A 24,516-nucleotide genomic window follows, 5' to 3' on the forward strand; every position below is an offset into this window, starting at 1 on the left:
GACAGAGCTGCTGTACTGTTCCATGTGAAAGGCTCAATATGCTAAATGTGCACCCTCCTTGTGCCAGCCACCTGTAGTGCCATTTCTTTTAGGCTGTGGCAGTCAGCATGGGCAGACTGGACCGTTACACATTCAGCCCAGCGCAGAAGGGATGAAAGAAAAGAATAGCTTCAATGCTGCAGGACAGACTCGCATGTTGAAACCCCCCCCCCCTTTTTTTTGAATTAATCCAGTGTTTGAGAAGCAGCTGCTGTACTGATGTAGCAGACACCTGGTGAAACACTGCTTGTTTTTAACAGAAAAACAAAATCACATTTTTTATGAAAGCTTAGAAAGGTTCAAAAAGAAATGTATGACTGTGTGTAAGTCAAAGTTCCAAGCATCAGGAAATGAAAATTAAATAGATAAATTATGGTGCCCCCCCCCCCCCCCCCACACACACAAATGTCAAGTCATCAGCCATGGCACCTGGCAAGCTTGGTTGTTTTCAGATGTGTAGGGCAAATTTGCATTAGGCAGCAGATGCCACATTTGGAAAAGAAGAAAAAAAAAAACACAAAAATCATCGTCATCAAGGGCATCTGACAACTGAATTGCCTTTCATGCATTCAGTAGCTTCTTGCAAGATCTGCATGTGATTTGGCCCCCCTCGCAGATGTGACTATAGTTAATCTATACTTAGCAGATGGGAGGAGAGTGGGGAGGGGGACGCAGCATCAACATACTAGTCATTGTGCCTGAAACTGACCCCATTCAGGGTCATTTGGCATGTGACACCACTCGAGGCGGAGCTAAATGGCCCCATGGAATCAGACACACAAGGGCCATAAAAATGCCAACCCTCTATTCCCCTGGGGTAGGGAGGTGCTCGCTGGCCTCTTGACACACACTGGCAAGCTCGAGAGGGGAGACAAAAGGAGAGGGCTGGCCTAACTGGGCCGCAGAGGATGGAAGAAAATGGCGCACGCTAAGAATGAAGCTATGGAGCGCAATGAAGTGTTGGCCCCCTTCATAGGTGAAGCTTGAAGAGGGGCTCCCAGATGGCAGACGGAGGTCTGTGCCATGACTGGTTTGAGGCAGCTTCCCTCTCACCCGTTCATCATCAATCACCGGTGACCCCCCAAACTGCCAGCTCGAGCCACACTCTACAGCGTAACAGACTCTGAACCGTTGGGACAAGACTTCCCTTATGATACAGACCTGGATGGGGAAAGAAGCATCACAAAAACACACCCACAACTATTTGTAAAGAAAGAAAACTGGGCACAAAGTATAGGTATTTTGATCAAGATTTTAATGATTCTAAAATGACTTCTCATAGCTGTACATTAAGACCGCAAGGAGATGAGATCACCTCTGTACATTGTATTGTGTCCGCATAACACAAATCGAGCTGCAAGCTTCACGTAGCTCGGCCCTGAATACAAGATCTCTGAGGAACTGAAACGTGAAACCATGGTGTTGTCGGCAAACCATGTTCAAGGCTGAAATGACTGTAATAAAAACAGTAATTCAACAAATATTTGAAACTGAAACGTATCCTTCTGAGGTAAACAAATCCTTAAAATATACAGATTTATAGATTCAGAATGATGTCTATAAAAGAGACATAAAAGACACTGGAATGGGCAGAGATTGGCTAGAAGACAGTGAAAACAGGCTGACTGAATGGTCATATAGGCAGCAGGAACACAGTATTAGGTGCAATATGGCCACAAGTAAAAAGTACATGGAAAATGCAGAGGCTTTTAAAGCTGGCTTTGGTTTAGGGGTCGGTTTGGTAAATTGAGGTCCAAGTGGTTGGTTAACATTTAGCAGTGTGAGACTTGACAATACTACACAGGAAATACATAGCGCTGTTGCAACAGGCTACAAATCATAGCAGCAAATCAAAGATCAATCTTCTTCAGTCTCAAAATATTGATCAAGTGATCATTAAGATAACTGAGCAAGTTCTCTAGATTCGTTTAAAAGGTCATTCTTAAAAAGACCTTGCTGTCAAATCGCAAAGTGCATTTTATAAAGCTTATATTCCATCTCTAACCACACAATATGTCTGCATGCCACTTGCTTTTTTGACAGACTTGGGAGGTGAAGGTGAGCAGAAGAGAGTTCATTCTTACAAAAGCTTTGGCTTTGTTGGTCATATGTAAATAGGACACCCCCTTGACAACCTCCAAAGAAATAAAGGAAATAGAATCCAGTATGAGCCTTGAACCATGATAGCGTGACAACACCACTGCTTTCAGTAAAGAACACAAACACAACAAGAGTGCTTGTTACACAATTAATAAAAGTCCCATATTGTATCAACAGACAGAAGCAAACAGATAGGGAATATGTTTAAAAAACAAACAAACAAACAAACAAGAAAACCACAGCCTTCAAGTCTTTAGTACAGGAAAAAAAGAACACATGATCCAGAGAACACGCATGCTTTGAGTGAGAGAAGGATCAGAATGGATCCAATCCAGCCTAGAACAGGAACACTTCATGGGACCACATACATTCCTCACACCTACATCCATGTGGGATTTGTTTTGTCATTTTAAGCAATACAATTAAGACCCTGAAAGCACCTTGTCTCACACAAAGTGAAATTTTAACAAAAGTGATACAGGATCAAAAATAAATACATTCATCACTGACAATAGACCTTTGTTTAAAAAAAAAAAAAGTAAAAAAAAAATTTGAACACTGTCAATAAGTGTTTGCACCAATGTGATTCAGAGGAGAGGCCAGTCAGAAGGAAGCTGCTTCTTTAATGGTTCTTTCAACAAATGGCTCAGAAAACAAAAAGAGTAATCATTAGAAAATAAACAACAGATTAAAGAAGAGATGGTGAGACCCTTCTCATACCCAAAATTAAAAATTAAAAAATCCTACATGGTCTGAGGTAAGTCATGTTTGTGTAGCTTCTATTCATTCATTACATGTAGACATTTGAAAGCAGCAGAATAACAAAAATAACCGGATGATAATACATTAAGAGCACGCACACACACACAGACCTACCTCTCCCATAGCACATTACATCCATGCCATATAGGGACCTGTTTAGGGGGAAATATGTAGGCATTTTCACAAATCATCTTTTTTTTTTCAATTTAAGACACCTCTACAAAAGAAGCATGCTCAAACTGGCCTCTCCTCTCCTGAGGTCGGAGACTAAATGTTTATGTAAACAGTGAGATATACACAAGAATCAATACATCAGACAAGCTGTCAATCATTCAGTATGTGCTTTGGTTTAGAAAAAGAGTCTGAAATTTTGGGTATGAGCTTTATCTTATTTGTTTATACACTTTACGCTTAATATTTTTTTTTTTAAGTTCTAAAACACTCTGAAACTTAAAAGTAAAACTTTCATGTACATCTCTGGCTTTTTTCTTTTTCTTTTCTTTCCATTTTTTTTTTTTCATTTTTTTCCGAAAGCATCATTTGAAATGGGAACACTCTTAAAATCTATTTTGTAGGAAACTAGTGTTTTTCATCATTAAAATACAGAAATTGACACAGTATTGACACAGTCTTACAAATGTAGTCGAAAGTTCCACATTTCCAAAATATGTAGAACTATCCCTGAAGTCTGAAGTAGAAACATTATTGTCACAGTTTGAAACTTTTCCATCCTTTTCATGCTCTTTCAGCTATACTGTAGCTCTGAATACTTCAGCCATGCAACACGTCTCTTCTAGGACACTGGTGTACTGGTTAAGTGCTGATATGTACACAAGAGAACAAATGGCAACTTTTTCCTGGAATTCTGTCTGGTATATGGAAGTGACAAGGAGGACACAAAGTCTCCCTGAGCTGATACATGTACTTCAACACCAGAGAGCACTCCAAACATGAGCTGCCCAATCAATATGACTAAATTTTCCTTAATAAAACCAACTTTAACCTTGAGAATAAACCATTAAATTTATCATTTTTATTTTGGACTGAGAGTAGCGAACATGATTCAAGATATTAGCAAATGGAACAGGGCTACAGACTAACAAATGGCCTGAGAATTTGACACTGCTCATCATCTCCCTAACTGCTTAGTCCAAAATATAAAATAATGATAACAACCTGGACGTTTCTACAGTGTAAGAACTGTGATGCGTTTGTATTAAGTCTCTGGAAAGATGGATTCTAACAAAATTTCAGGAAAAAGGAAGTCAGTGTACATTATTCTAGAATATCTGACACAAGCTGCACCTAATGTCATTAGTAAGCACTTGCACTGGGCTTTGGATTAAGAACCAGAACAAATTAAACCAAAAAAAGGAATGCCATTAGAATTTGCATTGAGAAGGGTAAAAGTTACACATGGAATGTAATACACTGGAACTTGCTATAAATGAACAAAATCTGTAAATAGAAGGCATCAAAATGTTCAACAGTAAAATATGAATACTCCTACCAGTGTCTGAACTGATAATGTAACACTGACCCCAAAGTCAGTAACCTAAGACTACAGTAAAGTTTTGGAATAACTTGTCATTCTCTGAATAATGCAAAGGAGTTATACAATACTTTGAACTGACTAAATGGCATCAGTTTCTGTGTAAGCCTAAAAAAAGCCCAAGAGCAAAAGACTGTAGAGGCCATCCAGTGTATTGATTCCTCATTGAATGAACTTCTCCAAAATGGTGGTCATGTAACACAAACATCGTGTCTCTGCTCATTTTGTCTTCTTTCATTTTTTTTGGTCTGAACTAAAATAATTTAGTCCTTCTGAAGTCCTTCAATAAAGTTCGTCTGAAGACAAAAGTAATGACAAACCAGCTTGAGAAACTAAACTTCAAAACTGAACAACTGCCAGCCCACCAATCAGCAGAAGTTTTACAAAAGTTGTTCATTGGTTTTTAGTACAATGTCCAGTATAAACTAACATTCCCACATCATTCCTCTTTACTGAGAGCTAAAAGTTAAAAATAATAATAATATTTTTTCTCCTGAAATGTTATTTTCTGCATTTAATCTAAAAACTTTGGTAGTGACATTCTACAGAAAAAGTTTGTTCGTAAGCCATTATTTTCCTCAGAACTAGTTTTCTCTTTGGATTTCTTTAACATAAAACTTAAATACATGCATCCAACAAGCTAAGTTCTAGTTCTACAATGTTAAATATGTTTAAAAAAAAAAAAAAAAGGCAATCATCAAACCTTTGTTGAAAGCTGGGCAAGTTAAGACCATTCTGAAAACCTCATCAAACTTTATACAACCTTGTGGGGGCAAGCTACATCTACACCCCCCTTTTTCCATCAATGAATGTACTGTTCTTAAGAATTAAGAGGTAGCAATGTGACAAGACTATAAAATAGGTTTTTAGTGAAGGAAAAACCTTAAACAAAACTGAATAACAGTACCGACAGAATTGACATTCAAAATTCAATAAAACAAATCCTACCCATCACCCAAATCACCCCACCCCAAAGAAATATCAAAAGAACTTCCTGTTTAAACATTCAGTGAAGCATAACAATAAGTTATCTAAAACAAGTACCATTACTTTTGGCTTTTCGTCTTGAGAGTAAACCCCTATATATTATATGAGTAAACATTAGAGCTTAAAAGAACACTCAGAACCACTCTTTTCTATACCCCCATTTGCCCATGCCCAGGCACAGAAGGAGCCCAACAAGGTACATCCATCTACGCCCATTTTTCAGGCCACTTTTTGCCACAACTGGTTAGTTGGCTAACCAACCGATGGACCATCATGAGGGCTAGAAAAAAGCTCCAGCATGTCTGTGTATATCATGTAACAAGTACAATCTACAGCTAAATTAAATCTAAAGCTGAATTAAACTGAGAAACTGTGTGATATGGTATGAATGCTTTTTTGAACCCTGCTCCCCTTCAAGGGCTAGAACTAGGCAATGGGCATACGGTACAGACTAAAGCTTGTGAATGTGTTTGGTCATATGCACAAAGCTTTTATATAACACCATAAACATTTCTAAAGGATCATATATTTCAATCTTCCTTTGAACTGAAAAAATAAGTTTAGCAATTATTAGTTAATCAATTTGATGTGTAAAAACCATGTTTTACACATTCTGTGGTCCATTCTCTTGACTCCTGCCCTTGCTTTAAGGACGAAAGGAAGTGAAATTGTATACTTGGGGACAACAGCTAGTGAAACAAATAATGAAACCAATGCATAGGCTGGTCTGAAGTGATCTGGAGAGCCCAAGAAATTTTGAAACAGCATCAGTGCCCGAGGCATACATTCGTAGCATTGAGGAAAAAACGGGGGAAAAAAATGTTTGAAATGGTTAGTCTTTTGGGGCTTAATATTTTGAACTACTACTCCAGTCACTAAAGCAGAGAGTGAATCCTCCATCGGATCGCCCACTCATAGCCATCATCTTTACAGAATACAGGTGTGAACTGTACTGAAATCTTTTTTTGCGCTCAAGGTATTCCATTCAAAGTGTCTTTGGCTTATGATGGGGAGGTATGCATTCGAAGATGGCTGATGAGGTTACGCTGTTGGGTGAACTTGCCCCCACAAAGCTGACATTCATAGGGCTTTTCCCCAGAGTGTACCCGCATGTGCTCTGTGAGACGGTATTGGCGTGTGAAACGCATGCCGCACTCCTCACAGGCAAAGGGCTTCAGACCAAGGTGGCTGCGCATGTGTCGTGTCATGGTGCCACGCTGCGTAAACATCTTGCCGCAGATGTTGCAAGGAAAAGGCCGTGTAAGCCAGTGCGTCTTCTCATGCTGCCGCAGAGTGGCAGGATCTTTGTAGCTTTTATTGCACACTGTACAGCAAAAGCGTCGTGAATCTACTCCATGCACTTGGACTGTCTGAGATGACAGGTCCTCAGCTTCAGCCTCGTCTTCCTTTGGATAGGCATCGTCCTCCTCCTCTTTGATGTAAAGCTCTTCCTCTGTATGGGTCTCCACATGGGCATTTAGCTCCTCTGAGCTAGGGAAACCTTTACCACAGGGAATACAGACATAAAGGTTGTCACCAAGGGCAGGCTCAAAGCCTTCCTGCCGATACACGTAGTTGGCACTGTTGCGTCCACCTTCATTCTCACTCTGGCCACTTTCTTCACTCTGCTCCTGGCCATTCTCCAGTGCTTCTTCCTCATCCTTACACTGGTAAGATAGATCGGAGTTGACATTTCCTCCACCCGAGAGCCTTTCTCCAGCCACATTTAGCCTCTTGGCAACTCCATTGGGCAAAGTGGACCTTTCCATATCTTCACCTTTGTGGCCCTCAACCTTGGTTTGTCGCCTGGATCGTGATATCTGGCGGGTGCTTTTTTGTTGGTCAGGGTCTGGAAAATGCTGGTTCTCGTCACATTCCTCTGCTTCGCCTATGTCCATTGGCTCTCCAGTGGTGAGGCTCTGTGGGTTGGTGGGGAGATCATCAAACGAGGCACTGTTGGCTGTGGATTCTGAGGCAGACTGAGGTGATTCTTGTGGGATACTGCTTGGACTTACTTCTTCAGTGACTGTGCTTCCTGAAGGGCTTTTCTTAGAGAGGTCCAGGCCAAGCTCCAAGAGGCCACCACTGCTGGTAATGGGGCCACTGCTCCCATTCTTACTTGTAGAGGGACTGAGAGAGTTGGCAGAGTTTGCACACTGAGCATTCCTGACAAAAACCTCATCCTCTGACAACTCATCTTTGAGTAGCTCCTCGTGTCTCTTTGATTTTTCACTGTCTTTAAACCCTGAAATTTGGTTTTGGGTGACAGGTGTGGAGGACAGCCTTTGGTTCCTAGAAGTTCTTCCATTTGTAGGAGTTGTGGTTTTGTTGTGGAGAGATCTGCCATTGCGTTTCAGCTTTTTTCTGCAGAGAGCAGCTAGGTCATGGAGTTGGAGGTAGCTTGCAGCTGTTAAGAGGGCATTAAAATTATGATCACTGACCTGATCCGAGGACAAAAGCTTGCCAGTGTAAATAAAGTCCAGTACCTGCCGAAAAATTGATGGGTTGACCATATCTGTGTCGAGGTTAATTAAGTTGTCATGAAGGATGAGGGACTTAAAGTAGATACTACTGGCTGCCAGAATGTTCTTGTGTGCCCGGAAGAGGGCATTTTCTACAACTATAATCACATCACACAGATAACCTTTGGCTCTTTGTTGGTTCAGCTGCAGCAGCAATTGTTTGGCATGATTTGGCAGTTCCATTTCCAGCTTTTTTTCCTGCACCTAGAAACCTGTAAAGATACAAATGAAGATCAAGAACAAGAAAGAAACTGAAAGAGAAGACTATGCTGATCAATTCTTTTGAGATGTACAATAATTTTCTGAATACATATTTTCCAATGTTAATTAGCTCACCATTTTATCTAAACTGAAAAAAAAACTAATTACCAGAAATTCCACAACCATAACAGACTTTCAAGCAGAAACCTGCACAGCACAAAACACCCTGCTTCCAGTTTATATGTGTAGAAAATTTAATTTTTGCTTTGGACTCACTCCCTTTTCCTCACACAAAAAGAAATATGAACACAACAGTCCCAGAACAAAGCAGATAAGGCGGTGCAAGCAAAAGTAACATTCAACATTTTTCTTGTCTTAGCCTTCTTAACGTTCCTGCCACCACTCATTAATGCCAGCCTCCAGGGTCAGTCTCTTTGTTGAAAGATGGGGGTTGGGGAAAGGAGACCAGTGGATGTTTCTGGCTGGCTTGCATGAAGGACAACATGAAACTCGAGCCAGAGGGAACACCAAGGGTGTGGTGGGAACAGGTAAGCCAGCCAGTAGTCCCTCACTGGATAAGCAGGCCATGACTTGTAACAGAATCTTTGCAATTCCCAAGATAAAGGTTAAGTCATTAAGCAAGGAGTGCTGGTATTGGTTGTGGTATCTTCAGAATATCACAATACTTTATCAATAGGTTTTATTATTATTACTAGACCAACTTATATCAACTATGTTTGTCAATCTTCTGCTAGAGCTCTTAAAATGCTATATGTATATATGTCAAGTAAGTAAATTCATAAGCCCCTTAAGTACCAACCAAATGTGTGGACACAGCCACACTCAGATTATTTATTTAATTATTTTACACATTTTCTAATAATCCCTAAGACATAAAACTATCATTCATTAACTTTGCAGTAGCCAAAAATATTATTAAAATAGCATTTGCAACTTAACAATCTAGTAGTTTCCACATATGCAGAGTGCTTTTTGGCTAATTTGGCTAAAACATGATCATACATGGGCTTATAAATAGCTTTACTATTTATACAATTTATGGAATGTAAAGCAAAAGCTTGTGCTTAAGAGCATGAAAAGCCATACATTCAATCAGGCGGGCCCTGATTTTTGTTTCATATTGTATGATTATTCTATAGCTAGTGAAAGCAGTCACTGGACAGAAGTATATTCAGAGGTAAAAAAAGCTACAAGGGGGTGCACAGTTAGCACATTTGCCTCACACCTCCAGTGTTGGGGGTTCGATTCCCACTGCTGCCCTTTGTGTGCGGAGCTTGCACGTTCTCCCCGTGCTGCGGGGGTTTACTCTGGGTACTCCGGTTTCCTCCCCCAGTCCAAAGACATGCATAATTGGCATGTCTAAAGTGCCCGTAGTGTGTGTATGTGATTGTGCCCTGTGCCCAACTCGGCTCACTTTACTTTTCTGAGCTTGCTTTTCCACTGCAGTTTTGTGCCACCTCAACGTGGGTGCCGTCTTCCACTTGCCTTTACACAGGAATAATGTTGCATTATCGAAGCCCTGTATAAATACACGGTCAGGTCGTATTCCAAACGCCTTTCCTGTTCAGTGAACATGGACCCTATTAAGGATGTAAAATAACAGCATTTTAGATCCTACGTAGCGCTAGATTAGATTCATCCATGACAAGAGTGACTTTGATAAATGCTTGTTTGGAAATCGGTAACAAGCGCGATGTAAAAATCTAAAACAGAAACCTTTGTTGTAATTTTATCTGTAATGAGATAAATGATACATAATTTTCAATTAATAGAATATCACCATAGGCAAAGTATGTATTAAATGATACACATTTATTCAGGAAAAATACAGAACCACTCATTAAGGAAAATTCCCTACTCCCTCAGTGCGTGGCTCACATTTAGTATCGGCTCGGCTCGCTTGGAATCTAAACCGAGGTGGTACTAAAAAAAAGTACCCAGTTCCAGGTACTATCCACAGTGGAAAATCCCCAAAAAGCGAGCAGAGTCGAGTCGAGCCGTACTGTGTGGTGGAAAAGTGCTGTTAGCCTACCACCACCATCAAAGCCCTCACACTAAATCTAGTCAGTGGTACCATTTCTCAAAAAACAGTTTTCAGGCCTGGAGTAAAAAAAGCACACTTTAAGGATTACCAAAATAACACCACCACCACCACCGCCCCATGTCTGTATGACCAAATGTCTACAACACGTCAAGCTTGCAGCCCACAAAAGAAAACCCACTGGCAGGAAAATAACTCAAAAGCAAAGGTAATTAGAGAAAAGAATTTATCTGAATTGCGTACATGGGTTGATAAGGTGCTGCTGACCCTTTTTATTGCTCGGTAGACATTCCTATCCATGAACAGACCTGCGTTAACACAGAGATGAAACAACTGACCTAATCAGCAAGATTGTTACTTGGAGAAAAAGCCAAAAGATCAGCTGTACCATGGGTAACCTTGTCTGGCAACAAATGTGATTAGCCTTGTAAACAATTTCATCCGATGCCACAAACATGAGAACTTAATTTTGTGTTGGTTACAAATCATTTGTGCAGCTCTTCTGAAAAAATGATGCCGACTAGAAATGCAACCAATATATTTACTCCCGCACAACAAAATATATTGCCCCCGCATAACTAGCCAAGAATTCAATATGTTAGACCCTTGTTATTAGTAATAATATAAAAAGACCTTAAATACCTAATGATGGAGCAACACAACCACATCCAGAGTGTGAAAAGTTTAATAACGTCAGACCTGACCATTTGTTTCTCTCAGCTAGTTAAATATATCCTGATTGAAACCAACCACTGTTCTTTGGAAACATACAAAGCAGTCTGTAAGAATTTATCTTTTTCACACACAGATTGATAAGGTGCTGCTGACCCTTTTTTTTTTTTACGGCTCTGTAGACATTCCTATCCATGAACAGACCTGCACCAGGGCAGAGATGAAACAACTGGTCTAATCAGAGTGATTGCTAGATAGGAGGGGAAAAAAAACTACAAAAAAAGAAAAAAAAACTGCACAAAAAAAATAGCCAAGTAGTAGACAAAATGTAACATGGGATTACCCACATAAACAACTTCATCCAAAGCCGCAAACCCCTGGGGACTGTTTTTATTGTGTTCAATAAGACACATTTACGCAAAGATTAAGAAGATCATGAAAGGTTATGTTGGCTAAAAATGCAGCTGATATAGTTACTATCACAAGGTAAATATGGAAGATCTATATTACTACGAATGATGTATTTTCAAGCAATCCTACAAGTTTCCATACCATGACCCAAACTGCTATAACTACCCTGACAAAACACAGACATCTAGCTTCAAATTGTGTTAGGCTCATCAAAAGAAAAACATAATTTCAATGATCTGTTAAGCATTTAAAAGACAGCATCTTTACTTTCAAGAACACCAATTTAATCAAAATGCCAGTTAGAACCAAGAGCATGTTATCTCAAGAATGCAAGACATCCTCCTTTCACTGCCCAAACCCATTTTCATTCCCTATGAGAGAGACAAACCTTGTTTTTGTCAAACCTAATCACAAGGGTCTCGAAGTGTTCAGTAAATTCCGCTCAGGTATACAGAAGAGAACCTACAGAATGTTGGGTCAACAGGTTGTCACAAACACGCTTCTCAGTTGTAAGCCTGATTGATGACTATGATGATAGCCTCAGCGGGTCTCTGGACAAAGAATCAAGTCAACTAATTTAAAATAAACAAAACAAAACAAAAAAAAACACACACACACACACATACACACACAAGCTGACGGAAATTACAGGTTGTGTTTACCTTGTCCTCTGAGTGATACAGCTATCATTCTGAAACGTGTGCCTGAGATTAGCAAGGAACTTAAACGCTTGAGTCAAAGTGGCTCTTTCCACTTTAAAAGCTGGCTGATGGTGACAGTGTTTATCAACTGCACCATCATGGCCAAAGAAAAAAAAAGTGAGAATTTCAAAAGAAATCCATTTCCACAGCAGACAAATATAACGACTCAAAACGAAACATTGAGGTATTTTAACTGCATGATAAAATTAGGGATATGGGGCAGCAAAAATAAATACATACATAAAAATGCAAAAATGCCTAAAACAGTGTGTCAATGCAGTATCACACAAATCTGCTGAAATGCTACAACACACAAAACATGCCCAGCATGCCGGGCAAGATTTCAGACATAGGGCACTGCCTTAAAACAACACAGTTCCTGCAGTTCCTCGCTGTATTATAAAACACCTTATTGACAAATAAATGTCCAGCATCCCATTTTCTTCAAGGACTGCATTTAATTAGACTTCTATTTGAAATCAAACATTTATTGTGCAATCTATTGTCACATTATACATATGACACAATATGTGCAGCTCTTTGGTAGGAAACCTTATACATTAATGTAAGTGCATGGGTGCCATAAAAAGCCCTTGGGATTGCTCTCATTCAGAGAAACTGAACTGTCATCCACATGAGGACTACTTTTAGCTTAACGATGTGCAGTAGATCCATGTAGAAAGACCACTGTAAAAACACCCCCTCCCCCAGTCATTAAAATAGACGGGATGAAAGCTTCACAGAAATCCAATCAAGTTTAGTACGAAAAGAAAATGAGACAGAGAGAGAGACACAGAGAGACAGAGACAGTGGGACACAGAGAGACACAGAGAGACACATAGAGACACACACACACACAGAGAGAGAGACAGCGAGAGACAAACAGAGAGACAGAGAGAGACAGCGAGAGACAGAGAGAGAGACAGAGAGAAGGTAAAATTCTAAGCCACAAAAACAAAGTTGCTGTAAAAGCCTCAATCCGTCGCTTAGCTTATCTCTTGTTATAAATGGCTTAGCTACTAGTAACAAACAGCAGCAGCTCGAGAAAGCGAAATACGTTGTTTTCTTCTTCTAAGTACATCAAGACACTGTTGTAAATATTGGTTTGGATTTTTTTGTGTGAATTTGTTGAACAGACACAGGGAGCTGCTGCAGCGCGTGCAAAAAGCCCAAACTACAGTACACGCAAAACGCACGCGCAGTTTCACATTTACCGCAAAACAAGCTTTTACCTGGGATTCACACACTCCCATTCGGACTACTGAAAAACAACACACGTCTTTTAGCGTCGGTAAAACACACACATCGCGATTTCGACACAGCACACACAAACATACTGCTATTATAAAAGTCAAATAAAAGACGCGCTGCTTCAAACACAGCGACTTATCACATTATTATTATTATTATTATTATTATTATTATTATTATTAGAATGAAGGACGGGTGTCTTACCTAAAAGCAAATAAATCCGGTGAATGAAGCACATTGCCCCTAGCTTGCCAAGCTTGTACTGGCGCTGTGGTGTAAAGCACTAAACAAGAGAAGCCCCTGTGGGCACGCGCGCGCACACACACACACACACACACGCTCAGAGTCTGTCTGTCTCTCTCTCACACACTCACACACACCGTGATATGCTTTCAATAATCAGGCTTTCTTTTAAGAACCCAAACGCACAAAACGCATTCACAGCCTACTGCCTTTCGACCAAAAGAAAGACTAACGACAGCAGAATTTACCTTAATAAATCGACCGAAGCTCTTCACACAGCCATCCTGTTTTCTCATCTCACAGCTCTGCGAGCGCCATCTTGCAAGCTTGTGACGTGAAGAATCCTCACCCCTGACCCAAATTTGAATAAAGGCAGGGAAAGAGGGGGCGAGAAAGGGAGAGGAGGGGAAAATAGAGAGAGCAACCAATTCGCTTCAGTGCCCGAGGCATTCGGTTATATTCGGTTTTATGGTTCAGTCACATTCACCCTTCAGGGCCGCTGCTGCCCACCTCCGATACACTGACCAGAAACAATGCAGTAATAACATGGAAAATGCCCAAGTGTAGTCTATACAATGTTTATATACCACTTATACATCAAGGTGGGGCCTGTTAAACTGGCTACGCTACACTTGTGTGTGTGTGTGTGTGTGTGTGTGTGTATTTCTTTCCAGGCATTACTTGTCCAACCGAAAACAATGTCACAGAAAAAAAGGTTTCTATGCCATTACAATACATAGACCACTTTGCAAACCAAAAGCCATAATGAGGCTTACTGACTTCCGTAATGCGAAAGAGAGAAGTGCAGCAGAAAAGTTTCTAGATGAACTGTAGCAGAACCTCTGAGCTGCTCAGTAAAACTTTCTTTAGAAAATTTCACAAATTGTGCCTGAGACTACTGGTTTTTTTTTTTGGTTTTTTTCCACACCAAATATTAATATATACTACAGCACACTATATTACCAAATTAATGTTTATTGCCTAGTATTTTTTTATGTGGAAATATCCATCCATCCATCCATCTTCTACCGCTTACTCCTTCTTCAGGGTCGCGGGGGAACCTGGAGCCAATCCCAGGGAGCATGGGGCACAAGGCGGGGTACACCCTGGACAGGGTGCCAATCCATCGCAGGGCACAATCACATACACACTCACACACCCATTCATACACTACGGACACATGCCAATCAGCCTACCATGCATGTCTTTGGACTGGGGGAGGAAACCGGAGTACCTGGAGGAAACCCCCGCAGCACGGGGAGAACATGCAAACTCCACACACACAGGGCCCCGGCGGGAATATGTAGAAATATATTACATTTCATTTTATTTTTGAAACTTGCTTTACAGAATTTCTGTGCATGTGTAAAAGCTACACACATTTATACCACACACACACACACAACCAATAATTTTGTATTTTTTAAATTGCCCTGCAATAGGTCGAACTCCCGTCCAGGGTGTCCCCCATCTTGAGCCCCAAGTCCCCTGGGACAGGCTCCAGGCTCCCTGCGACCCTGTGTAGGATAAGTGGTATGGTATATGGATGGGTGGTTTTAATGGCTCTTACTCAATTTCATCTATTTTAATGTATGTATATATTCTATACGGTTAACTATAAGTATTAATGTTACATATGCATATGTTAAAGGAAAGTTTAAACAATTTATCATACAATTTTAAGCTTTGTTTACTTTGGTACTTTGGCACTTGGTAATTTATTATATTTTGTCATATTTATAAGTATAACTATGAAGATGATGTAAATCATATGCTATGGGTTTTGCAGCCACGAGATCTTGACCCAACAGAACACCCATGGAAGATAAGTGTGCTCTACTACCATGATCAAGACACTGATTGAGAGAATCTGTTCATCTTTTGGATGAATGGTGTTCGTTCTTCTAGTACAGTTCCAGTAGAAGCTGTGACAAGGTGCACTGAAGCTGTTCTGACATCTTGTGGTGGCCAAAATCCTTACTAAAACACTTGATGTTGGTAATTACTTTAGCACCCATACTTATATATATATTTGAATATGAGAGAGAAAGAGAGAGAGAGAGAGAGAGAGACTGTGGATGATTACAGAGCAAAATTTTACAGTAGGCTATTTTTTCCTCTTTACTGGAGTTCACAGTGTACTACATATTTTAGTGGTTTCCCTGTGCTTTAACACCCTTGATCCAACTTGTTAGGTAATTACCACACACTTCAGATCATGTGTTTGCCAGAGCGGGTTTTTACCAGGACTGGAAGTTTTCCAAGGATATCAGTGCTTGCTCGCCCACATTGTTCTAATGCTCTGTACTCCTGTGCCATCCAGAGGACGTTGGGAGAAATGAATGTTTCCTTTCCTTATTCCTTTTCTCTTTCAGAACTGTCTACCCCATTTAAAATAATAATGTAGCACATTTGAAGGGTTTCACTGAACATAGAAATAATCATTTTTACATCCTAATCTATATTATTATTATTATTATTATTATTATTATTATTATTATTATTATTATTATTATTATAGTTGTTGTTGTTGTTGTTATTATTGTTACTATCCGCAGCATGACCCAGTGATGACTGGTTTTTCCTCAGTTTTAAATAAAATACAATTATGGAATAGACCATTACATTTATACCAATTTACAAAGACCACACATTTTATTTTTTCAATTTTTGTTACTTGTTTATAATGTTATGGAACATCTCCTAAGCGAATTAATCCTTGTTACCCGTACAGCAGCTATGAAACAATCATTCCCTCGCCTCTCTTTTTTCTCTCTCTCTAAGAAGGTGATTTGACTGTTCACTTGTATTTAATTGGTTTAATGTAAATCCCAGATATAAATAAGGCTTATCAATAATATCAACCTGACTAATAAAATTTTAATAAAATGTATCCTTTCTTGAATAAAAAAAAACATCCAAAAAAATAGCCAAAATATTGTTGTATACATTTAAATGGTGAGCCTAATATTTGGAAAGTTCATAAATGTGGTCAGGAATTTATTTTACTGTTAACCCCGGCTATAGAAATGATAACACTGAACAAATGCATTAAAGCAAACCTTTGAATTTCCTTGCAGCTAGCGCTACTGTCAGAGCAGCTGTTACAGATCATTAATCAACAACTTCATCCCAAATAGGGAATTCAACAATGACTGAAAGTTTCATAACAAAGATTTTGCCAAAAGGCACTACCAGGCAAGCTCAAAAGTGAGGTGTTTTGTGTCCAGCCATATCAAATATGGTCAATCATCATTTATTTCTATTTATCGCCACCTGCTGGACAAAATCTTTAATTGCCCCATGGTGAAACAATTTTATGGTAGGTGGAATTTTTAGTTTTACAATTAGGTGCAGTTATATACAATTATGTAAATATATTTATTGAATAGGAATAGAATAAACAGAATGAAGAGATGGTGGAAGAGATATTCTAGTTTCATGCATACTACTACTACTAAACATTTCCAGTCATTTTAACCTCTCATTACCTACAACCTCTTTATATCACATTTATTACAGTTAACATTTATTACATGTTAGATTTCCATGTATCTCAGGAATCTCCAAATCTCAGATTGTGTCTTCCAGATCTCCGTCAGCCCTTTCAGCCTATTCTACACTTATTAACTATTAACTTTTAGTTCTGTGCTGCTATGAGCTAGAAAGTGTGGTTTACCGCAGAGTTCAGGCGCCCGGAGAGTCCGAATGAACACACACACTGACACATATGAATGTTCACAGAGACTTCCGGTTTATTCATTCAAAACAGAAGTATTTATACACATTTTACACATTGATAACAGCAGTGCGTGGACGGTTTCTACTGGTGCAGGTGCCAGCCAGATAGACAAAACACACAGCACACTATGAAAATAAGTCTTTTCAAGACGCAGAAAATACATGTGCCAGCTATAAGAAGGATGGCAGTTGATCAGCTTATTTAAAGAGGTAATTAAATGAATACAAGGTAATTAAATAAATACATTAATTATAGGTATTCGATAGCAGTTCATAATATAAGAGAGTACATGATATAAGAGAATTTCCTTTCATTACATATGACATTTATCACAGTTATCAGGGATTCACTACAATATCAATGTTCAAAGTCCTTCTTGAGGTTTATATAAGACATGTCTTTTGTTTTAATGCCAATGAGAACATACTTCAGATACAAATTAATTGGGTCTGATTCTGCTTGTATGTTAGAATACCCATGTAAATGCAATTTATCTTAAATGATACATACTATAGCTTACTGTTAAATCTGGGGGACCATACAGTATATAATAGCACAAATAAACAGAAGTCTTATTATTAAGATTATTATTATTTTCAATTAACCATGTTTGTTCAACCAAATAAATAAGTGCACAGACTGAAGCTTTGGTTTGTACTTCAATATCGCAATGTCATAATATAACAATTGTACCTTTTTTCTGTCAGATTTAGAAAGTAAGGAAGTAAATATTTTGGATGCATGGCAAAACTGCTTAGACTTAAGTGTTCGTTTACATCAGAAGTTAATGGCATAATTAAAATTAGTTCCAGTTTCAGCTCCAGTGTTAATTGTGGAGTAGACTGGTGCACAGCATAGAAACTAATCCAAAGCTGAATACTGCATGTATATAGTTAATAAAGAATAAAACTTGACATTACTATGCTATTATAGGAAAATAATCAATGATGGGACCAACAGTTGATTATTTTCCTATAACGGCATGTTTCAAATGTTTTATTCCTTATACCACAGCAAGTTGTCGTTGATTACAGCTTTTTCATGTAGTAATGAATGACATGTTGTGTTTTCAGTCCTTTTTAGTTACATTTACTGAGACAAGTTCCTGTTTTCACTTATGTTATAGCGATTATAAACTGTTGTTTCCTCAACAGCCTCTATTTTCTTTCTCCTTAAGTTAAAAAGTCAAAACAAATGCAGCTTGTCATGTTACAGAGAAACTAGAAAGCACAAACTCTTCTGTCCTGAAGCATATCCTGTGGAGGAAAATATACTCACTGTTACAAAGCTCTAACACTGGAGACTTCTTTCATAGATGCTAAATAAATGTCTTCTTAGATAAAGCTTGACAATATCAAATACTGCACATACTTTATCTTTGTTGTTATTTTTAAATAGTCTTTTTTGTTTGGTTGGTTTTTATTTTTTTAGAGCATCCTTATCTGTTCTATGTGTGTGTCTGTGGGGGGATTTAAACGATGATTCTGAACTATTGTGATGACTCACAATGACGTGTAATTTGCACTGGGTTTTCAATAAAAACACAGACCATAATTTAAAACAACAACAACATCAACAACAACATCAACAACAACAACAATAACAACTATAAATGTAGTTATGGTAACAGTATTAATAATAATCGATGTGGATTTGTCTGTCATGTTATACAACTTGCTACTCTATAATTTCATATTGTTTATACAATAAAAATTTCTGATGACATACGTGCCAATGGGGGTTTCCAGAAGAATAGTTATATCTGTCGCGGTGCACTGTGGGTAGTTAGTCAGCAAATCCAAGATGGCGGCAAGCAGGAGGCTGCATAAGGTAAATACCCTGAGTAATCCCTAATTATTTTTGTAAAATAAGATTGATTAAGATTTCTGCCTGTTCGGTTATATACAGTGCGTGTAAGAAGCTGGTGTAAATAAAAAAATGTAATATTTCACTTAGTTTTGTCTTATGTCTGAGAAATATGATAATGGGGAAGCTAACAAGCTAGCCACTTCCATCGTATTTAGCCAACAGTCTAGCTAAGTTAGCCTGTTAGCCCGCTTGCTAGTGAAAACGGTCGAGCGCTGTAATAGCAAATGAACATGTTCGCTTGCTAAGGCCGCCGGCAAAAAGAACCTAATGTACTTTGCGCTAAAGTGTCTCATAGATCTCATGGGCTCTGTGTTTTAATCACAGTTTAATTAAAGGTAAAAAACGGATTATCCGGCTGGTGTCAACTGTCTGAAATGGTTTTGATGAAAAAGAGAAGAAGTCAGCTAGCCGAAGACTCAGATGGCCTAAGAGTGAATTAGCTAGCTGTGTGATTGTCAAGTTAACGTTAGTGCTGGACTAAACGTGAACCAGATTATTAACCAGAACATTATATCGATGTAGCTCTAAGAGGAGAATGTTTTTTTCACCATATAACACGTTTACCAGTGACTTTATGCCATTCAGCACTACTGATTTACAATAGCAGAAATGTTGGTTGGACAGAAGCAGGAAGTCAGTGAGGAGTCGAGTGGGTGTAGCTTTGACTTTGAGTAGTTACATTTCACAGTATGTGAGACTCTTGTGGTTGACAATCTCGAGACCTGCTTTCTACCATTGTTAAGTCTTAAACGTGATATCAATCTTAAAATTTATTCCCCCCATTTGCTAATTTGCATTAGGTTGTAATGTAAGCATTATGTTGACGGCAGTGATTCAGACAGCAGTGAAGTTGTGCCCTGTTCTCATTAGCTTTTGTTCTAAGCTGGTAATGGAAACAGATCCAACCATAAGAATTATGTGTCAGTTCATATGAAGCTGTTTACCTTCTAATCACTCGCCTAAAAATGAAGTGATTGGCTGGGCCAATAAAATGTAATAAGATTTATATATCAGAGCCTTAGTTTCAGGTGTTAGAAAGGACCTCTCTGTCGAAATCATATCTTGGATCTGTGCAATTTTTTCACAGGAACTTGATGAAATCCGCAAATCTGGAATGAAAAACTTCCGCAACATCCAAGTTGACGAGTCAAACATCTTGACTTGGCAAGGACTTATCGTTCCTGTAAGTATGATAATAGTACTGTTTCATTGTTGCCTCAAAGGTTTTTCTTTCAATTTCATATATCACAATGCATTAGGTTGAAACAGCTGGAAGTTGTGTAATGCAGAGGTGTTTTAAGAAATGCTTGTTCAAACTTTCATTTTCTTTTTGTAGACATTCATTTCACTGAATTTATTATTTAAAACATGTAGAAGCACAAAGAAATCTGGAGAGAACAGTGAACATGGTCAGTGCTAAATGTTGTGCTGCTGGAATATTGTAATGCCAAAAGTTGAACCCAGAGTTGTCTGGGTTTAAATATATGATGAAGTGGACTTCCAGTCCAATGTGTCAAGAATCTGCCTTTGGCTTGGCTTGGAGGTCACTAACGGAGAGCAAGGTGAACTTACTAAGCGGGTTGGTCTTGCAGTGGTGGTGTTTGAATAACACTGCTGTTTTAGTAAAAAAATGCTTACCTGCATTTACACCCACCCCAAGTGCTCAGAAGTCTTTTAAAGTACCGCTCAAAAAATGGCTGTAATCAGGTTGAGTCTGAGATGTGCACTATGGTGTCCAGATGGAGACTTTTCCAAGGGGAGGGTGTGAACTGTGGGGCTTAGCTTTGTGCAGTGATCGAGATTTAGTCAAGCATCTAGTTAATTAAGCATTAAGACACTTGGCAGTGTTGGTTGGTACTTCAAAAACAGGAACACCTCCTATGCTTAAGGTGAACTGTATTGAGAATGGTGAATAATTAAAATGGATGTTTGTTCATTTCAGGACAACCCTCCATACGATAAAGGTGCATTCCGGATTGAGATCATTTTCCCTGCTGAGTATCCATTTAAGCCGCCCAAGATCACATTCAAAACAAAGATCTACCACCCGAACATAGATGAGAAAGGTCAGGTGTGCTTGCCAGTCATAAGCGCTGAAAACTGGAAACCCGCAACCAAAACTGATCAAGGTAAGGTGTCTCATCATAAAGAAACGATATAGGCTTTAGCAAATATTGTAAATGTTAATATTCAGCCCTTATATGAAGGTGTGTGTTTGTCCTTTCTCATCCAACAATATTTTCTTTCCACAAATTAGTAATCCAGTCTCTCATCGCCCTTGTCAATGACCCTCAGCCAGAACACCCACTGAGGGCCGACCTAGCAGAGGAATACTCAAAAGACCGTAAAAAATTCTTTAAGAATGCAGAAGAGTTTACAAAGAAACATGGTGAAAAGCGGCCAGTGGACTAATAAGATGAGTGTGAATCCCACTCTCTCCTTTGCCCACCTCTCCAGATCTTTAAACCTCTGCCTCTATCTGTACCCTCCTCCCACCCAAGCTCCCAGCATCCACTCCGAACTTGGAGCAGAGCATCCCAAAAGCAGTTCAACCTTGCTACAGGACTTTTATGACTCAGTTCTACTTGCCCTCTGGGTACCAACTGGATGGCTGGTTTTTCTATAGTGTATAAAGCAAATGTGATCCAAATACGAGTGTAAATGGAAACTTGGAGGGAAAAAACAACAAGATTTGGGTGGTGAGGGTGGGAGTAAATGCTGTTCCTTTTAATTTGTTCTTAATTTGCACAGAGCTGTGTACTGGTCATAAAACCTGCTGTGCAATGAATCTTGACTGTTTTTTCCCCCAGAGCAGATTACTACAGTGAATTTCATTATATTATGTCCTTCAGTCTTTCACTTCTGCAAGTATGTCTTTGTTTGGGCAAAAATCCAGGTTCTAAAGGTGTGTGGCATCCATTTCTTTTATATTTCTTTTTATTCTTTTGTTTTTGTCTAGGTTGCACTGTATTCTGTGGAACGAAGCGTTCTTCGTAACCTCTGTAATTCATCAAATATTCAAAACTTCAGCTTAGTCACTGTTATCAATATAATGTTTATGATGTTATAAAAAAGGAAAAAAAAACAACCATTTGTGTCTGATTTAAGAGTTATTTTAAAGTAATGTAATATGATTTATTAGAGATGTACTTTATCCTGGAAGAAATGGCATCACTAAGCAAAATTACTTATTACACCTTTTAATTGCTATTTATTGCACCCTTAATTGCACCTGGATTATGCCAGATTAACATGAAAGCTAGGACCAGAATAGATTTTTATTCTGTTATTATGCAGATGTATTAATTCAGCAGATTACGCTGTCTGGTGTATTATCTTGTCAACCGTTGGAGTTTTTTTACATACAATGGTTAAACCACAATGAAACCACCTTCTAATTTAGGTCAGGGTATGAAGAGTGATCTAGCTTTCTGAAACCAACAGACCTGGGAATTTGTCATTTTTATCAGACACCTAATAATACTAGTGTAATGTTATTTGACTGAACAATACTAACTGTTGACTGAAAGATGGCATGCAAAATTGTGCTGATTTACGTGATCTAGAGTCATGGTGAGAGTCATGGTGAGAGCCCAGGGATTGATCAAATTATATACAAAAACTGTGTTGGCCTTATTGGCCTTTGTTCTAACCGTCCAAGATTAACCATACACTTTCAGGATCTTATCAGGACATGCACTATAATAAAACTGGGTAGGGACTTCCGTTGCTTTCAAAACAGCCTCAATTCTTATCATGCTGACAGTAGCCATTACTGTATACATGGGTAAATTGTGGCCATGAAGGGATGCACATGGTCACCAGTGGTGAGCCTGTGACAACTTCAGTCTCAGCTTTCTGTTCTTGGCTGACAGAAGTGGAACCCAATGTGTTCTTCTGCTGTTGTAGCCCATCCATCTAAAGGTTTGATGTGTTGTGCATTCTGAGCTGCTGTTGTGCCTACCACAGTGCAGAGTGGTTATCTGAGTTACTGTAGCATTTCTGTCAGCTCAAAACGATCTGGCAATGCTCTGTTGACCTTTCTCATCAACAAGGCATTTCTGTCTGCAGAATTGCCTCTTTCTGGATGTTTTTTTTTTCTGAATAAACTCTAGAACGGTGCCAGATAGGCTGGTTTGAGTATTTCTACAATGCTGTTTGGGGGGGGAAGTATTTGCCCCCATCCTGATTTCTTGTGTTTTTGTGTATCTCATACTAAATAGTTTTAGATCTTCAAACGAAACACAACATAAAACAAAGGCAACCTGAGTAAACACACAATACAGTTTTTTTTAAGCAAAAAAAAGTTATCCAACACATATCACCCATGTGAAAAACTAATTGCCCCCTTAAACTTGAACTAAAAGCTTCCGACAACTGGAGATCAGCCTTTCACTTACTTTTACTCCTATCCAAGTTGCACTTGTGTTTCATCAAGAGGTTTGAGGATTATCAAGGTGTGTTTTGGCAAAATTCACATGAGTCTTAATAATGATCTGGGTTAGCAGTGGTTTTCGCCTCGCCATTCTTCCATAGATGCCTGTGTCTTTCTGATAGTTGAGTCATGAACAGTGACCTTTATTGATGCAAGAGAGGCCTGTTGATTTGATTGAACAGGGTTTGCAGTAATCAGGTCTGGTTGTGTTGAGTCCAGCTGAACCTCATTATGAATGCAGTTTCATAGATTTTGGGAACTAGTAACTACGGGGGTTAAATACATTTTCACACAGGTCCAGTTGGTATTGGATAACTCTTTGCTATAATAAATATAATTTAAAAACTATATTTTGTGCTCACTCAGGTTGTTTTTGTTTTATCTTAGATTTTGTTTTAATATATACACAAAATATACACAAAAAACAGAAGAAATCAGATAAGAAATCAAATAATTTTTCACAGCACTGTATATTCTTCAAATATATTACTTTATGACTGGTCCCAAAGTGAGTCCAGTCTATGTCCTCAAAATGTGGCCACATTTGCACACTTTATACACCACATAAAATGCTTGGTTTTCAGTATTGTAGCCATTAAGAGGTCTTTTAGTGACTTAATGTTAGAAATGACCAGTGGCGTCAAAAAAGTAACTACAAATATGTATAAACTCACTTTCCACTTTAATAGGAGCACCTGCGCACGCACTTATCCAATCATGTGCCAGCAATGTAATGCTTCAGTTAATGTTCTCATCAAACATGAGAACAGAGGAAATTGTGATCTCAGTGAATTTGACTGTGGCAGACTCATTTGAGTATGTAAAAAAAGCTGCTGATCTCTGGGATTTTATGTGTAGAGTTTACTTAGAATGATGCAGAAAACATCCAGTAAGTGGCAGTTCTGTGGGTGGAGAATGCCTTGTCGATGAGAGAGTTCAGAGGAAACTGGACGGTATGTATATCCTT

The 24,516-nt window shown here is 38.8% G+C and overlaps 2 protein-coding genes across 3 annotated transcripts; one reads left to right on the forward strand and one right to left on the reverse strand.

The window, feature by feature from the left end:
* Window positions 1-293: 293 nt before the first annotated feature.
* Window positions 294-13,841, reverse strand: hic2 (hypermethylated in cancer 2). 2 transcript variants are annotated; one of them, XM_053645703.1, is made up of 2 exons: window positions 13,752-13,841; window positions 294-8,174 (listed from the first exon to the last, which is right to left on the reverse strand). In XM_053645703.1, exon 2 carries the CDS (start codon window positions 8,143-8,145, stop codon window positions 6,442-6,444), a length of 1,704 nt encoding a protein of 567 aa, XP_053501678.1. In that variant the 5' UTR covers window positions 8,146-8,174; window positions 13,752-13,841; the 3' UTR covers window positions 294-6,441. The 2 variants fall into 2 exon arrangements, with proteins under 2 accessions (XP_053501678.1, XP_053501679.1); XM_053645704.1 differs by lacking the exon at window positions 13,752-13,841 and adding an exon at window positions 13,465-13,745.
* A 5,127-nt stretch (window positions 13,842-18,968) lies between these two features.
* Window positions 18,969-23,236, forward strand: ube2l3a (ubiquitin-conjugating enzyme E2L 3a). The gene is made up of 4 exons (XM_053646013.1): window positions 18,969-19,075; window positions 20,202-20,297; window positions 21,057-21,243; window positions 21,372-23,236. The coding sequence occupies exons 1-4, from the start codon at window positions 19,049-19,051 to the stop codon at window positions 21,524-21,526; spliced, it is 465 nt and encodes a 154-aa protein (XP_053501988.1). The 5' UTR covers window positions 18,969-19,048; the 3' UTR covers window positions 21,527-23,236.
* Window positions 23,237-24,516: the final 1,280 nt, after the last annotated feature.

This window comes from Ictalurus furcatus, chromosome 16, assembly GCF_023375685.1.
Source record: "Ictalurus furcatus strain D&B chromosome 16, Billie_1.0, whole genome shotgun sequence".
Lineage (NCBI taxonomy): Eukaryota > Metazoa > Chordata > Actinopteri > Siluriformes > Ictaluridae > Ictalurus > Ictalurus furcatus.